Source organism: Chiroxiphia lanceolata, chromosome 1 (assembly GCF_009829145.1).
Source record: "Chiroxiphia lanceolata isolate bChiLan1 chromosome 1, bChiLan1.pri, whole genome shotgun sequence".
NCBI lineage: Eukaryota > Metazoa > Chordata > Aves > Passeriformes > Pipridae > Chiroxiphia > Chiroxiphia lanceolata.
In genome coordinates this window covers 8,899,232-8,915,038 of record NC_045637.1, presented here as the reverse complement: position 1 = coordinate 8,915,038, position 15,807 = coordinate 8,899,232, and the positions used below count along the sequence as shown (strand labels likewise).

Sequence of the window (15,807 nt, the reverse complement as noted above, 5' to 3'; positions counted from 1 at the left end):
GGCTATGTGCCAAGAAACCACGTACAACCTCCTTTGAACACTATAAAAGTTGAGGAAAAATTTGGGAAAAATCAAGGGGACAGCAAAGAGAGAGAGAGAACCAGTTACCCTAGCTGAGAATCTCTCCCCAGCCCCCCTCACTTTTCTTCTGCCACCATATGCTGCCTACCTGTCATGGGAGACTGGAATTCTGCCAGCCTGGAGAGGACTGAGAACCACTGTGTGACATACGTGAGTCATATTTTATTTTTCCACCCTCACCATATTTTTGAGGGCTGAAAGGTGCGGCTGAACTGGGACCCTTGCACGGCCTGGGACACGGCTCTTGGGATGAGCAGCGAAACCACTCATCCTAGCTGCATTCCAGAGAACTAAAGCTGTTAAGACACACACACACACACACCCCCAGCTCCGTGGAGAGGTAGTTTTTGATGGTATCTTTTCTCTGCTTCTAGAAGTAATCTTAGCATTTTCCAACCTTTTCTTATTTTTTCCTCTTTCTCTTTGCATCTCTTAGCAATTAATAAAATCAGTTTTGGTATCAACAGATAATTTGTGTGAGTTTTAATTTTGCTCAAGGGTATATACAAATCTGAAGTTCTTTCTGCAACATTTAAGCAGATTGTAACACAAGGGCACTGGGTTTTCCTCATTTGAGCCTGCTGTGTGATCAATCCTACCCTCTTACTCCATGTAGCTTCAGCTGCATGATGTGTAGAGGCGACCCTTCCTGTGAACATGTAGTGCAGCACAAGCACCTTGAACCCTTGATACCCCCCAGCTCCAGAACCTCAGCAGTCAACCTTGGGGCTTTCCAGGTATTTTCTGCCAGAGGCTCCAGGTGAACAGAGCATGTTTCTTACAGCTGATACTTTTTGGACAGGCCCAAGGGCTACCACACAAACCATCCTCCTGCTGTTTAGGAACTGTGCTGGGTTCACCTTGTCCAGACACCAGGTGCCCACCAAAGCTGCTCTGTCACTTCCCTCCTCAGCTGGACAGGGGAGAGAAAATGTAACAAAAGTCTCCTAGGTCAAGATTAGGATGGGGAGAGATCACTCACCAGTTACCCTCAGGGGCTCGGCTGTTGCTGGTGGCAGGTCCAACTTGGATTGGCTCTGTTGGACATGGAGGAAGTTTCTGTCAATCTCCCACAGAAGCCGTCCCCCTGGCCCCCAACTACCAAAATCTTGCCACACAAACAATACATTTGAAAAAGTTCTTTAAGGTCACTCAATGGAGAGGACTCGCAAGGTGACTGTGACCCAGAATACGCAGTTTCCAGAGATGCACTATGCCTAGGAAAGCTTTTTTATTAGCTGGTGGAAACTTGACATTTATCTTACTGATCACATCCATGGGGATATGATAATGCTGATCTTGCCATTACAAGCTTGGAAACATCTATCCTGGAGAAGAAGAGAAAGAATGTCTCCATGAGATGGAGACTGGGATGGCAGCAATGCAGGGGCCGAACGCCAGACTTGGCTCACGGTCATTGCCTTTATCACAGGTCTCCCAGGCAGAGCAGAACACAGTGATAAACAGCACAGCAAACAGCAAGAGCTGACAGCAGCCATGCAGAAGCTTTGGGGCTTAATGTGCAGCAAGAGAGGGAACAAATAATTCAGCACTGGGACCAGCAACAGCAAGTAGCAGCTTAACAGCTGTGAAAAACAGACAGACCAGTCACCACAACTCTGGGTGCCACAGGGACAGCAGTGGGGTGGTTCCACCAGCAGCCAAGTGCCCAAGCAGCTGCTCACTCACCCCTGCTCACAGAGGGATGCGGGGAAGCTGAAATGAATAAAAGTGAGAAAATCTGTGGGTCAGATAAAGCCAGTTTCATGGGCAAAAAAAGTGAGGAAAAGACAGGCTGCCATGATGCCACTGTAGCTGGTCAGGGTTGTCCTATGACCACCAGCCACTGGCTATGGCACCCCTGCAGCCACCTTCACCCCTTTTTCTCTTTCTCACAGAATCATAGAATGGCTTATGTTGGAAGGGACCACAGTGGGTCATCTTATCCAACCTCCCCGCTTAAGCAGCACCATCCTAGAGCACATGGCACAGGATTGTGTACAGACAGTTCTTGAATATCGTCAGTGAGGGAGACTCCACAAACTCTCTAGGCAACCTGTTCCAGTGCTCAGTCACTGCACAGTAAAGAAGTTCTTACTCATATTCAGGTGGAACTTCCTGTGCATGAGTTTCTGCCTGTTGCTTCTTGTCCTATTGCTCAGCACCACCAAGAAGAGCCTGATTCCATCATCTTGACACCCTCCCTTCAGATAATCATAGACATTGATGAGGTGTCCTCTCAAGACTGTCCTCTCAAGACTGTCCTCTTCTCAAGACTGAACAGCTCCAGCTCCCTCAGCCTTTCCTTGTAGGAGAGATGCTCCAGTCCCTTCACCATTTTTCTTGCCCTCCGCTCTCCCCTATTGCTATGACAGAGGCTGACAGTCCGTGAGGGCATTGAGGAAAGCCGTGACACTGACAGCGTCCCCATCGCAGGGTGTCTCCAACCCAGTGTCCCCAGGGTGGTGTTCCCAGCCCAGTGTGCCTAGTGCAGTGTCCCCAGCAGTGTGTCCCCATGGCAGCCCTGAGTCCCCAGCCCAGTGTCCCCAAGGCAGTATCCCCAGCTTGGTGTCCCCACTGCAGGGTATCCCCAGGGCAGCCCAGTGTGTCCCTGTCACAGTGTCCCCATCCCCGGGACACTTTTCCCAGAGCAGTGTTCCCGGCCCAGTGTCCCCCGGGCAGCCGGCGTTCCTGTCACAGTGTCCCCATCCCCGGCACAGGGCCCCTATCCCAGTGTGTGCCCAGCCCAGTGTGCCCAAGGCAGTATCCTCAGTGCACTGTCCCCAGGGCAGCCCGGTGTCCCTGGCACAGTGTCCCCAGAGCACTATCCTCAGAGCAGTATTGCCCGTCCCTGTGTCCCGCACAGTGTATCCCCAGGGCAGCCCCATCCTGGCGCAGTGTCCCCATCCCAGTGTATCCCCATAGCAGCCCAGTGTCCCTGGCACAGTGTCCCTAAGGCAGTACGCCCAGCCCGGTGTCCTCAGTCCCCTGTGTCCCTAGGGCAGCTCAGTGTCCTTATCACGGCGTCCCCGTCCCTGGCGGTGCCCCCCTCCCGGTGTCCCTGCCCATCCCGGGCTCCCTCAGCGCCGCCGCCGCTCTTTGTCTCTGTCTCCGCCCGCCCCCGCGGTGTCACGTGCCGGGGGCGGGGCGCGTCGCGCGGCGGTGACGCGCGCGGGGCGCGGGCAGGATGGGGCGCTGAGGGGCGGCCGGGCCGGGCCGGACACCCCGCGGGAGCCGCCGGGCGAGCGGAGCGGGCGGTAAGGGCGGAGCGCGGGGGGGGCTCGGGGTAGCGCGGGCCGTGCGGCTCCGGCGCCCCCCGCACCGCGCCCAGGCCTTGGCGGGGCGGCGCCCCCGGCTCTGCCCGCGCCGGGCCCCGCCCGCGGCCGGGGGGTCCAGCGGGGCCTCCCCCGGGAGCACCGAGCGGGGAGCCCCCGCGGGGCCGGAGCGCGGGGCCCTCACTGTGTCCACGCTCCCGGCGCTGGCGGTGCAGCCCCGCCGCAGAACGGGAGTCCCGGTGCCGCTCCCGCCGCGGCTCCGGCGCCGCATCCCCGCACTCCTGCCCGGCACCGGGCTCGGGGGGGCACAGGGGGCACAGCAGAAAGTCACCGTAATACCGGCGGTGCTTGCTCGGAGAAATGATTTTTATTGGTTTTTTTTTTTTTTTTTAACAGTTACTGGCATTCAAAATAAAATTAAAAGCTAGTTGTGACTGAAACTTGCTCAGTGCTATGAGTGCGACTCCAGAGTGCACAGAAAGGCTGCAGATGGCTTTTTTTTTTTTGGTGTTAATTTTCATTTTGCTTGTCCTTTAGGCCATGTATATCTATTCTTGGTAAGGTAAGTTTTACTTGGTTTTTATGTTTTCTGCACGCGAGGAGAGCGTGCGTGTTGATTATAAGTAAATTAAAATTTGGCTCCAAAAGGATGTCAAGGAATTACAGTGTAGTACGGTTCCAGAGATGACCATCAGATTTTTTTCCTATTATTTTTGACTTAAGGTTGATGACAGTTTTTGGGGTTTTTTTGAAGAGAAAGAAATCTGAATAAAAATACATATGAATGTTTCTTCAGTGCCTTCTTTGGGCCTTGACTATATTTCTGTAAGCTGAGCAGTTAAATGAAAAGTCGAGATCAAAATTTCACATCTTTTTCCACCCTCTGGTATATATTTGCTGTCAGTGACACATTTTAGGCAGCATTATGTGTTATAATGCAACTTTTTTCTTCCTTCAAAGGTGGTGAAAAAGAAAATACCAAGATGAGTAAAAAGCCTCCAAATCGTCCTGGAATCACATTTGAGATTGGTGCTCGTTTGGAAGCACTGGACTATTTACAGAAATGGTATGGAAGACATTTTGCAATTGCTGAGAGCATAATTATTTTGTGTACATTGTATGCTTTGATATCTGATTGTATAATTTAGTGCACCTTTTAATTGACTGTTTCACATGTGAACTTTTATGAGTTTCCACCAAAGTCCATTAAAACCGTACACTTTTAGGAAAGTACTCTCTCTTCAGAAATCAAACTAAACTTTTCTGTCGGTTTTTGTTTGTTTGCTTTTGGTTGCTTGTGTATCTGTAGTAAACAAAGAGCATTTCTGGAGTAGTGTGGAATGCAGTGTCATGGCTGAGGTGGTTGGTAAGTCAGCATGGCAAACCTCCGTGACCAAAGGCTTCTTTTGTTTTCATTTGAAGGCATGGAAGGGGATTTGTTCTGTATTTAGTTATCACACTTCATAGATTTACAAAACTGTTTTTAAAAAAAAGAAAACATCTTTAATTGGAGTGCATGGGATAGGCAGGTGCAGTTGTGTTTGGATCAAACAGCTGAGAGAATGAAGCGCTTAAAACTGACTCTGCAACCACCCAGGCATGTTGTGAGTTCAAAGGCTATAAAATCAAAATTGTGGGCACAAGGACCATGCTACACAGCATGTGTGTTGTGAAAGGAGCTGTTCTTATGAAATTGTTAGTCAAAATTTTATTAAAGCAAGTGGACTAATTTGATGATATGTGCTGGCCATGCTAGTTCCGTTTGAAAAATCCCTGGTTTTGTATAAAGCAGGTGATGGAAGAAATTGATGCTACCCAGAATTTTTTTCTCATCTGCTTTCTGATTTATTAGGGCTAGGAAATGTAGAGGTGTGTACCTGCTTTTCTGTTGCATTCCTGGTGAGCTCAGCATGCTCCTGTAAATATCTGGTCCTTTAACTCCAAGTGAAGTGAGAGAGAAGTCTGTGTGCTATTGACATGTTTGCTCCAGTAGTTACATACTCTGTATAAAAAGTTGTGTCAAACCTTTTATCTGTAGAGCTTTGATTTTAATTATAGTAAAATTGTTTGTTTTAATCAATGGTCTCTAAAAGAATTGATTTACAGAACAGTTCTTTTTCTTACCTGTTCCTGTAGAGTGGGTTTTCAACATACTGATTCTATAACTGAATGCCAGGATAACAAAAACATCCAAGTAGTGCTAAAAAAATAACTTTAATACAAATTTTTATAACATCTGTGACAAGAGATAATTGGTTAATATAACTAGGTAACAAAAATTAATATGTAAAAATAGCTTCAGCTTAATTGTATCAAAAAAATATCACTGAATATCCAGTGTATAGTTTGTTTGAGATATACCCACTGTTTTCACAGGGGAGGGTTGCATGTCAACTCTGGAGTTCTTGTCTAGGTTTGGGTTGTCAGGCATGGACCATGTCACAAGCTCTGTTGCTGAGTTCCTGGGTGTTTTCAGGAAGAACAGAATTTATCCTGAAGTTTCTAGGAATTTATTCATCATCTGTACCACTAGGTAGAACAGGTCAGGTTTTATATGCATGTAAACTTTGGTGGTGCCATATACAGGAGGAGAAATTTAATAATGGAAATTTTGCAGTTGCAACAAGACTGAAAGCAGAACTCTGTTTCAAATGAACTAATATTCACATACAGAACCAAACAACTTGTGACAGAAAGTCTCCTGTCGTGTTATTATTAGGGTGACACGGGTTGCAATAATACTCCATGTGATTTTTTTCTTAGCTTTCTGTTGCATAAGGGGGTGGTGGATGTTTTTTAAATTCTTTCTATATATAATCTGAATGCATTCCCTTGATTTGCATGCATAAATACGGACTTCAAAGAAAATAAAGTTGCTGAACTTACATGAAATCTCTTTATATTTTTTAACAAAAGCTAAATTGAAGAGCAGTGATATTGCTTAGCTCAGTTTTTCTGCAAGTGACAAATTGAGAGCACTTGCTGAAAAATAGCCTTTGAAAGGGTTTTATTTTTTTCCCTCCATTTTTCTGAAAACTTGCTGTCATTTAAAGATCCACTGTTCACGACCAGTTAAAATGTTAATCAAGAAAGGCTTCTAGAGGATGTGAGAAAAAATATAGTAAAGTATGTTTTTGCTTTCTGAGGCACTTTTGCATGTCTGAAATTTTCAGCTCTGTAATAGTTGCTGAAATTCATCTCATGGAATCTGGTGTTCTATTTATGATCTGTAAACTTTGGAGAGGCCATTGTGTACTTTGACTATTTATTGCTTAAAAGCTCCGTAGTTTTAAATGAAGTTTTTGCGGAGAGTGTTTGGGTCACTGGTATCATTTGTCATGTACCATGACAGAGTAGAAGAAATCCTGGTCAAACTGGTCAGCAAAGACAGGCCGTCAGTGGGTGTGTTTATTTTCGCTTTATTGTGGAGGTAACTGCAATTGCAGCTTTATCAAGTGCAGCAGTTGTGCTGTTGCAGGGCATTGTCTTACATAATGAATTTGGACCACTTGTTACATTTAAATTCACTAAAGCAAACTATGAAATGCAGCTCTAATCAAAATCGATGTATACGAGATGATCAGGGGCCTGGATTGTACGACTTGTGAAGAGAGAGTGAAGAAACTGGACTTGTTTAGTTTGGAGAAGGCTTCAGGAGTCCCATGTCAGCCTTCCAATACCTACAAGGCTGTAATCAAGAAAATTTACTTGGCCAATCTGTACAGGTAGTTAGAGGGCAAGAGACAAGGCATAAGTTGAAATGAGAGATTTAGGCTGGGTTCAAGGAGAATCTCTTCCCATGGGACAGTGGATCAGGTTGCCTGAAGAGTTTCTGGACTTTCCAGCGTTGGAGGTTTTCCAAGACGGATGGATAAAACACGGGAAAACCTGACCTGATCCCATAGCTGACCCTGCTTTGAGAGGGAGGTTGGTCTAGAGGCTTTCTGAGGTCTCTTTCAACTTGAATTATCCTGTGATCTCATACAAAAGCTGATAAATGTGCACACCCCCCTGCCTCTCACTGAGGAAACAAATGGAACAGCAGTAAGGCACATACACACAGACATGCATTTGCAGGTAAGATGGTTCTTAACCTGTCAACTCCCACAAATAGGACACTGGCCCTGCAAAGCTGTTGTGTTTCAAGATGCATCTCATGCTTTTTTTCTGTCTTTGTATGTCTTTATGGGACTGGTTGTCCCATAAGCTGCAGATACTGCTTTGAAGAAAAGAACTCTGTTGTATTTCTGAGACCATAGTTCTTTATTAATTTGCTTGATCTAAACTCTGAGGTAATGAGAGAAGTACAGATACATGGCCCTTGTTGTTCTGAAATGGAAGCAGGTCACTAAAATAGGTTAGTTGGTGTGTTTGATTATCTGGATGGATTTTTTTTTCCCCCCATTATGAAAGAAACCTTCTCGCTGTAAGTCTTTGGGAAATCTTGCTTGGGACAATCCTTGCTTTAGATTTCAGTTGACTGGTTTACGTGACAGGTATTTGAAAGGGTGGTGAAGACTCTGCTTCATGTTGATTGAATACAATATATATATGTAAAAATTAGAAGACCTAGAAATATGTGTTTGCAGATTTTGCAGATACCAGAACACTGTGAGAAGTCAGAACGGAGGGTATTTGGTTTTATATCCTCTATGAGTTAGAAGGAAACAGTTTTTATATCAGAATTGTGAAGGCAAGAACTGTGTCTATAGACTTGGTAGGTGTAAACTTGGGCAAATTTACTAATGTTCTTGCATCCTTTTTTAGAGTTTGAAATGCCTGTTGTCCCATTTCACAGGGCAATTCACCACATTTGATCACTTTTGACAGGTTAAAGGGAAGACGATGATGTAAAAATGAAAAAAGTAGCTGTTACTGTGTGTTGAGTACATTGGATAAAATAGTTTGGGTTTAGTTGTTTTTTTTTTTTACACTGTCAAGAAATGAAAATGGGAAGTTTTCAATGAATTTTTCTTGTATGAACGTTAGAACACTATCATTGTCTGACCAGTGCTTCGTAGTGTAAGTTTTGTAAGCCATATTAAATTCTGAAGCTTTCTAAAGAATTGCATAACTCTAATGGGTTGGAATCACCAGGATTGGAACCTGCCAATGGAGAGCATGCAATGTGTAAATTGGGTAGATACCACCAACTAACAACAATTCTCCTGTTCTCTCTTTAAAAAACAAGAACAAACACCCCTGAAACTTGGATGAAACTTCATTTGTGATTAGTAGATGCTCTTTCTAGCATCCTGTTAAGAAAACACATCCCAAATTTTCAGGTTATTGTTTCTTCCCGCAAAAAGAACACTCTGATTATTGAATTTCCGTGGGCTGGTCTGTTTGGTTTTCTTGGTTTATACTGATTAAATGCTGGCAGAGCTGTTCGTACATTAGTTTCATTCTGATCATTAGCGTGCAGTACTTGCTGGGGGAATTAACCTGACTGGAAGGTTGATTTGGCCTTGGACATCCTTATGATTTGGTACTGTGAAGAATGATGTTTGTATCCCACTTTGTAGCACTTCTTCAGATGTAACTTCGTAATTTGCAATGCGTACGAGATGTAAGCATCTTCAAATTAATCTTTTTAATTTATGAAATTGATTATTTTCAGTAAAAGTACAAAAACACCAGAAAGATGTTTCTGTGTAAAATTTGCACTAGTAAATTCTGCAATATGTATGTTCTGCTTTTTTCCGCTGTCAGATCAGTATTGTGAAATATTACTGTTTGTACATACTGTGGTACATTGTGTGGCTAATTTTAGCAGATAGTGAGGGTAATAGCTTGTTGCTAAATCCATACAAAGTTGTGTTTGGGTTGCCTAATAACCAATCACACATGGCTTGTGTGGTTCCATCTCTGGGGATTGAAGTTGAATGTAGGTTTTGTCTATTCATCTTGCAACCACTCTCTTAAGATACATTGGAGAAACATAAATTATAAAAAATTTTGACTGGTTTTTATCAAAGGGAAATTAACTGATAAGTACCTTGTGCTGCATTTCGTCTCTGGAGTGATCTCTAATGAGGCTTAATATTTTTCATATATTCTTTCATTAACTCATGCTACCTTTACTCTTTTTTGCTCTTTTTATTTTCTGTGTATATTAATTTTTTAGATTCTTGGCTTGCTGAATTTTTGTTTAACAGTACCTTAATTTTAAAATATTTGTCTCTAAACTCTGCTCTGTGTTTTAGTTCCCCCTCTTACTTGGTTTTCTTTTTCCAGGACTTTGTACTGTAATTTCCTGGTTTGTCCCTTCTGTTGTCTTCTCACGCAGTGCTTGGACTGGTGACTTGGCTGCTGCTGACCAGGGAAAGGTCCCGACCATAGCAAGGAAACTGCTTAGGGAAGCACCATAACGGGAACAAAGTGTTTGCGTTGGAGATGTGTAGGAAAAGGAGAATTTTCTCTTTCAGCTGATTTTTGTACAATAACCATAGTTTTGCATCACTAGGTGTCTGGCATCTGATAAACCTAATATTTCTAACTGTGCTGAGAAAGTATCATTCCTGGCTTCCATTTCACTGCTGTAGCACAAACTCTCCTTTTTGTTGGCTACAAAGTTGACTTCCCATCCTCTTGCTTTTCTGGTGTTTTTCCTTCCCTCTGATGAAATGCTTTCTGTATCATCCTTTTGGTAGCATTGTTACTCACAGGTTTGCTCTAGGAACAGTAACTTTACTTTTTACTCTGCTTTACTCCTCTTCCTGCTTATTCTGAGACTTGGTGTCTTGTAAAAAGTCTGAAACTGGAAGACTTGGGAAGATGAGAAAAAATAGTAAGGAATTTTATAATAAAATTCCTAAATGTAGCAGCATATGGTTGTTCAAAGTTAAACCAGAGTGCTGCTGCTGGAATTCAAGTTTGACCTGAGTTTTACTTTCTACTTTGATGCAGCAGATCATCAACTTCACCATTCTTGTTAGAGTGTTGTTGTCAGTCTGCTTGAGAGGGGAAAGGGGGTTGATCTTGTTGTTTCTCTGAAAAAAGACCCATGAAGTGTCTTGAAAAAGATTTTGTTAGTAAAGTGGCAAATGAGAGTCTACAGTTTTAGACTAAGACCTTGTGGGGGTTTTTTTCAAGTGCAGTGAAGAGAAGTTGGGAACTTAGAAGAATGGCTATGAAAATATTTTGCATTTCTGAAATGTATGGATGAGAGAAATGCAACAACTTGGACTGTGTGAATTCTGATGTGAGGGTGATACGTGGCTGAAGTAGTAAGTAGAAAATCATTTTTTTTGTAATCAGCGGCTCCTGAAATATTTAACTGTTGGGAAGCTGTGTGCATCCCTGCAGTTAAGAAGTAGGACTGGAGAAAGGAAGGAGCAAATTGAGATTGACACCTTGTTTTAATGCTTAGTTCTAGTCACTAGGAAATAAGGAAAGCTTGTGCTTCTTGAAAACTTATATTTTAATCAGAACATAGTGTTAGAGACTGCTTTAACAGCGCAGTCAGTATTTTGGAGAGAAAGTATTCAAAATTGATGGTGTTGACAGGGTTCCTGTATAGTTGCTTTTCTAGCTGATGGAATTTGCAGTAGGGCTGGGAATTGGTCACTCAAGCTCTGCTCTCTTACTCTTGCTCCACAGTAGCACTTGGTTAGAAAAACAAGTTGCGAAAGTTAAAGACAGCTGTCCTTGGCTGCGATCTTTCTTTTCAATACATGCTTTGTTAACTTTAGATCATCCCTAGTATAAACTCTGGTAAAAAAATTAATGATCTAATTAACTTTTTTTTTTTTGTTTGAGATTCTTTGCACTGCTGAATCTGTTTCAGCACTTCTGTGAAGGGCACAAGGAGCTGAATTCTGCCTCATTCCCATTTTCACTGATGTATATCAGCTCTTGAACTAAATCGTACGAATTTAGTAACTTATTTTTTTTCAGGCTTGGAGAGTTCTCAGTACAAGGTGTTTATTACAACTTTCTGAATGGTCGTGTAAGCACTGTTGTATCTAAAACAAGAAACAAACCTTTGAGCTTTACCAGTTCATGTTTATCATTCAAGGTATCCATCTCGTATTGAGAAGATAGATTATGAAGAGGGGAAGATGTTGGTCCATTTTGAACGCTGGAGTCATCGCTACGATGAGTGGATTTACTGGGACAGCAATAGATTGCGACCCTTGGAGCGACCAGCATTAAGGAAAGAGGGCCTAAAAGATGATGAAGAATTTGTTGTAAGTGGCACATTTATTTTGTCTTAGACTTTTACTAACTGTCCTACTTGTTTTCCTGCATTAAATCTCTCTGGCACATAATGTTTAATTCATTTTAGGGGAAAAAAAATCTTAAATTATTTAAATATTAATGAATAAATTTGTATAAAATAGGATTTTAAACCTGGAGAGGAAGTCCTAGCTCGTTGGACAGACTGTCGATATTACCCTGCAAAGATCGAAGCCATTAATAAAGAAGGTATGTATGCATGTAAGGTCCATAGATAAGGTCTGTTTGCATATGTTATGCTGTAGATTTAGTCTGCTTAAAAAAGAGATATGCCTATAAAGTTTTCCTCACTGCCTCAATATTAAGTGGATTTGTTTCTGTTTATCAAATTTAGTACTAGGTTTGTATTTTATCTGTACGAAATCAGAAAATTGGAATTTCTCCTAGAAGACAAAATACTTAGTGTTTTTAATCAAAAGATCCAGTGCACAGTCTTAGGAATATTTCATCCTATTGTTGATTTGTGTTAATGATATATTTAAAATTTTGTGATTGTTTTAGTCTGTTTATTGAAGAAAAACAATAGAAATGGGGAAATAAAGGAACACCTTAGATGAAATACTTCACAGTGGTGATAGTTCTAATGAACATAAGTAGAAGTTGAAGTTTTTACTGTAGTGTAAAGCAAATGAGGATTTGATTGTAAGTTGAATTGTTTCTCTGGTGTGACACCTTAAATATGACATAATTCTTTCAATGAATTATGAGCAAAAGTGACTCAATAGCTTAAACATGCTTGAAATTGTTCAACTGGACAAAGAGCAACAATATTAAAGCAGGATTTGTTGAGGCTGTAATTTTTTTTTTCCTTAAAATTCTGAATCCCAAGTGTCTGTAACACCTGGTTACTCCGTTCAAACAACATACAAAACGTTTTGCTAAAGCTTTCATGGTAACAAGATATGTTTGCTTCTTAAGTACTCATAGTGATTGCATCAATCATTTTCTAGGAACGTTCACAGTACAGTTCTATGACGGTGTCATTCGATGTCTTAAAAGGATGCATATCAAATCTATGCCAGAGGATGCAAAAGGGCAGGTAAGAATACTTTAGGTATTGCTGTGTTAGGTTTTATGTAGTTGTTTGGTTTTCTGTTGGTTTGGTTTTTTGGTTTTTTTTTAATATCTTGAGATAGTAAAAGCGTCATGTAGCACAACTGGTTTTTAGGTTACAGTCTTTATTCTAGGTCCTGCACTGCCTTGCTTCAGCAGTTTATGGATGCTGCCTCAGAGTGTGCTGCTCCAGTGGCCTTGCCTCTGTCTGAAATGCCTGGCTGCTGGACACTCCATTGCCAACTAATCTGTTCCCAGAGCCTTGTCTTGCAGAGTTGACAAAACCAGGGGCATCCAGTGACTTTTCCCTCGGATGTCCTTCAGGAAAAAGCTTTAGTTTGTCAGCAGTCTGTGTTGCTCATTTTTTTGTTTAATTTTATTTGTTCCCCACCCTCTACTCCATTTCTTTAGTTTGCTACTGTGATATGTTTTGCCCATGTGTTCTTATTAACATGACTGGAGGTTTTCTCCCTTATGTCAGAACTTTTGGGCATTTGGACAGATAAGTGTTTCTTATCTTTTGTAATGTCCAGCTGCTGTTAAAGACAAGATGCTGAATGGAAGTTGAGGGAGACTGTGAAGTAGAGGACATGATTTAGTCTCTAGGCATATCTTTACTTTAAGTAAATTGGTTCCCAAAGGAGATTAAACTGAAGTCCATAGTCATGTTAACCCTGGTTTCTTGCTGCAGTCTTACAGTAACTCTGTTGAACCTGTGTGTAGTATTTCAAAGAATATTCTCAGTATGACAGTAAGTTAGGAAACTACAGTGTTTCATTTCATTTTTTAAAAGGCAAAACTTGGATAATGTGATTGTGACTGAAATAAAATAACCCTTTTGTGACAGTGTAAAGAAGTCCCCGACTCTGTCCTGTGATTTTCTATGAAGCGATGTTGTGTCTAATCTTGAGTTACTACTCTTAGACCACAGGCATTTTCAGCTTTAAAAAGAAAGAGTAAATCCATTTCTCCACAACCATTATGTTGTCCAGACATACTTGGTGGCAGTTCAGCTCATCTATTATTTCTAATTTTTCTCAGTAGTTGAGAGTTAATGGTGCCACTCATGCATCTCAGGGGCTGAATGTAGGCTGCTTCAATGAAATCTTGAGAAAGAATGAGGGAGACAAATTTACACTTTCTAAGATGGATTTAGAATTTTTAAGTTGTCTTGAAGCAAGAACACCACCAATTGTGCTTCCTGTAATGCTAATTGATACCAGTTACAGCATTTAATTTTGCAGAAGAAGAAATAAGAGTGAAGATCTTTATCTTTCAAAAAGAAAGATAGAATTTTTCCTACAACATTTCTCCTAAATCATGCTGTGGTAAAATGCTTGTTTTTCTGAATATTTTTGTGTTATTTCAGAATGAAAACATGATCTACGATTTGGTTTGGAAATCAATTTTCTGAAACTGAGCTTTGTCTAAGCCTAAAATGCAAATGGATGTTTTTGCTCTTTTGCATTATTGATTTTTTATAAGAAAACACTTATTAAAATTTATGTAAAGCTTAAAAAAAATGCCAAGACAATAAATTGATTTGAAAACTAGTGGAGTTATCAGATCCAATGCATAATTTAAACCTATAACTTGGTTTCTGTCTGTTTCCAAAGCAAAAAATAATACTTTTCAAGAGATGAGTGTAAGCTTAAGATCCTTCCAGTTCTAGTGCATCAGCAAATCTAACAAATATAAGATCTTTTTGGAAGGTGTGTGCTAAGCATGCAGAATTTGAATTACGTGGAGAGAGATACAGATTAGTTAATGCTTTGATTTCAGCTTGGTGTGACTTGAAGGAAGAGATTGTAAACACTATAACACAAAAAATATTTTTGAGTTGCAGCATAAGTGTGTTATAATAAGACTCAGCTGTGAGGGTGGAAAGGGAAAATTTTTAAAGAGTGGAAAATATTTGTGTGTCTCAGTGCAATGAGACTCGAGGTTCAGTTGCTGTGCAGATAAGAGCAAATTAATAGAAATCACACAGATATGTGGCTTACAGAGTACAGAGAGGAAAAAAGGGGGATATTGAGACTGCCCTTGTGAGAGCACATATGAAGTATTTGGATAACTTACTTTTTCTGTTTCATGTTTTTTGTTTTATCTTCGATGTAATCAGGCGCGCGAGAGGGAGCAGATAGCGCCGGAGCTGAGATTAGTGACGGAAATCGAACCAAAAGAAGTGAGTTTTGAGGAGGGATTTGAAGGAGAGGGAGGGGACTTGGCACACAGGAAGAGGAAGCTGAGGAAAAAGCATGGATTTGCCAATGGGCCAGAGGAAAAAAGAAGATATGACAGGAGACAATGTGAGCCAAGATGTAGGTGGGGCAGACTGTTTAGAATTGAAAGGTGAGGATAAGGAATCCAGGCTTGATGTGGAATCAGCCAGTCGATAGATTGATGTTTTATGTATGTGTATGTATGAATGTGTGGGAGTTGTGGTGTGCCAGGAGAGGAAAAACAGCTGTATCTTTAATATTGTAGAGAAACAAAAAGGTGATGGTTTTAGGCAGATGAAGGGAGATCGATGTGTGTGTGAATTCTGCTATTGATGAAAGGGTTGGATTTTAGAAATTATTCTGGTTTTGCCTTCCAACTATTGCAGGATTAAGGTCACACAGAGGAATATTTTAAAATACAAGTGTTTCAGCCAGTTGATGTGTAAGGCTGTTCGGTAATTTCTACTGATGTATTTCTTGATCGTGCAACTTCCTGTGTTTTGATTTAGTGAATCTGATTAGCATAATGACAGTTTTTCTCAGCAGTGATAATGTTTTGTTTTCTAACTACAGTGTCTCATTACTTTTCTACTGTCAATTTTCTTAGCTTACTTGAAGGATGAATTTTAGTAAGAATAAAAAAGAAGGAAATGCACATTTTTATTTTTTTTTTAAGTTGTATATGTAAATGAGAAAGTCACTGGAGTGAGATACTGTGGGAAGTGGGAAATCAGGCTGAATGGTGCAGAGTAACTGGTGCAGACTTACACAACTACAGCCAATAGAGAGGCGATATCAGGACACGAGGGAAAAATAGGGAAAACTTCTCTTAGGAGGTTTTTGATTTTACTTTATTAATTTGTAATGTGTTCATATTTAGGCCCTTGGCTTTGTGTATACTGAATGATCTGGGAAAATGTCCTGCTATTGAAGAG

The 15,807-nt window shown here is 41.3% G+C and overlaps 1 protein-coding gene across 4 annotated transcripts in view; it reads left to right on the top strand.

The window, feature by feature from the left end:
- Positions 1 to 3,250: 3,250 nt before the first annotated feature.
- The window catches only part of PHF20L1 (PHD finger protein 20 like 1), a 47,741-nt gene continuing 35,184 nt past the window's right edge, over positions 3,251 to 15,807 (top strand). The window contains exons 1-6 of one of the 4 annotated variants that reach the window (XM_032682410.1): positions 3,271 to 3,338; positions 4,317 to 4,422; positions 11,377 to 11,548; positions 11,702 to 11,786; positions 12,548 to 12,636; positions 14,773 to 14,835. In XM_032682410.1, coding sequence (XP_032538301.1) covers positions 4,340 to 4,422; positions 11,377 to 11,548; positions 11,702 to 11,786; positions 12,548 to 12,636; positions 14,773 to 14,835 — 492 coding nt within the window. In that variant the 5' untranslated portion in view covers positions 3,271 to 3,338; positions 4,317 to 4,339. Of the gene's footprint in view, positions 3,339 to 3,752; positions 3,919 to 4,316; positions 4,423 to 11,376; positions 11,549 to 11,701; positions 11,787 to 12,547; positions 12,637 to 14,772; positions 14,836 to 15,807 lie in introns of those variants that run through there. The other 3 variants (XM_032682400.1, XM_032682421.1, XM_032682419.1) reach the window with 3 other exon arrangements.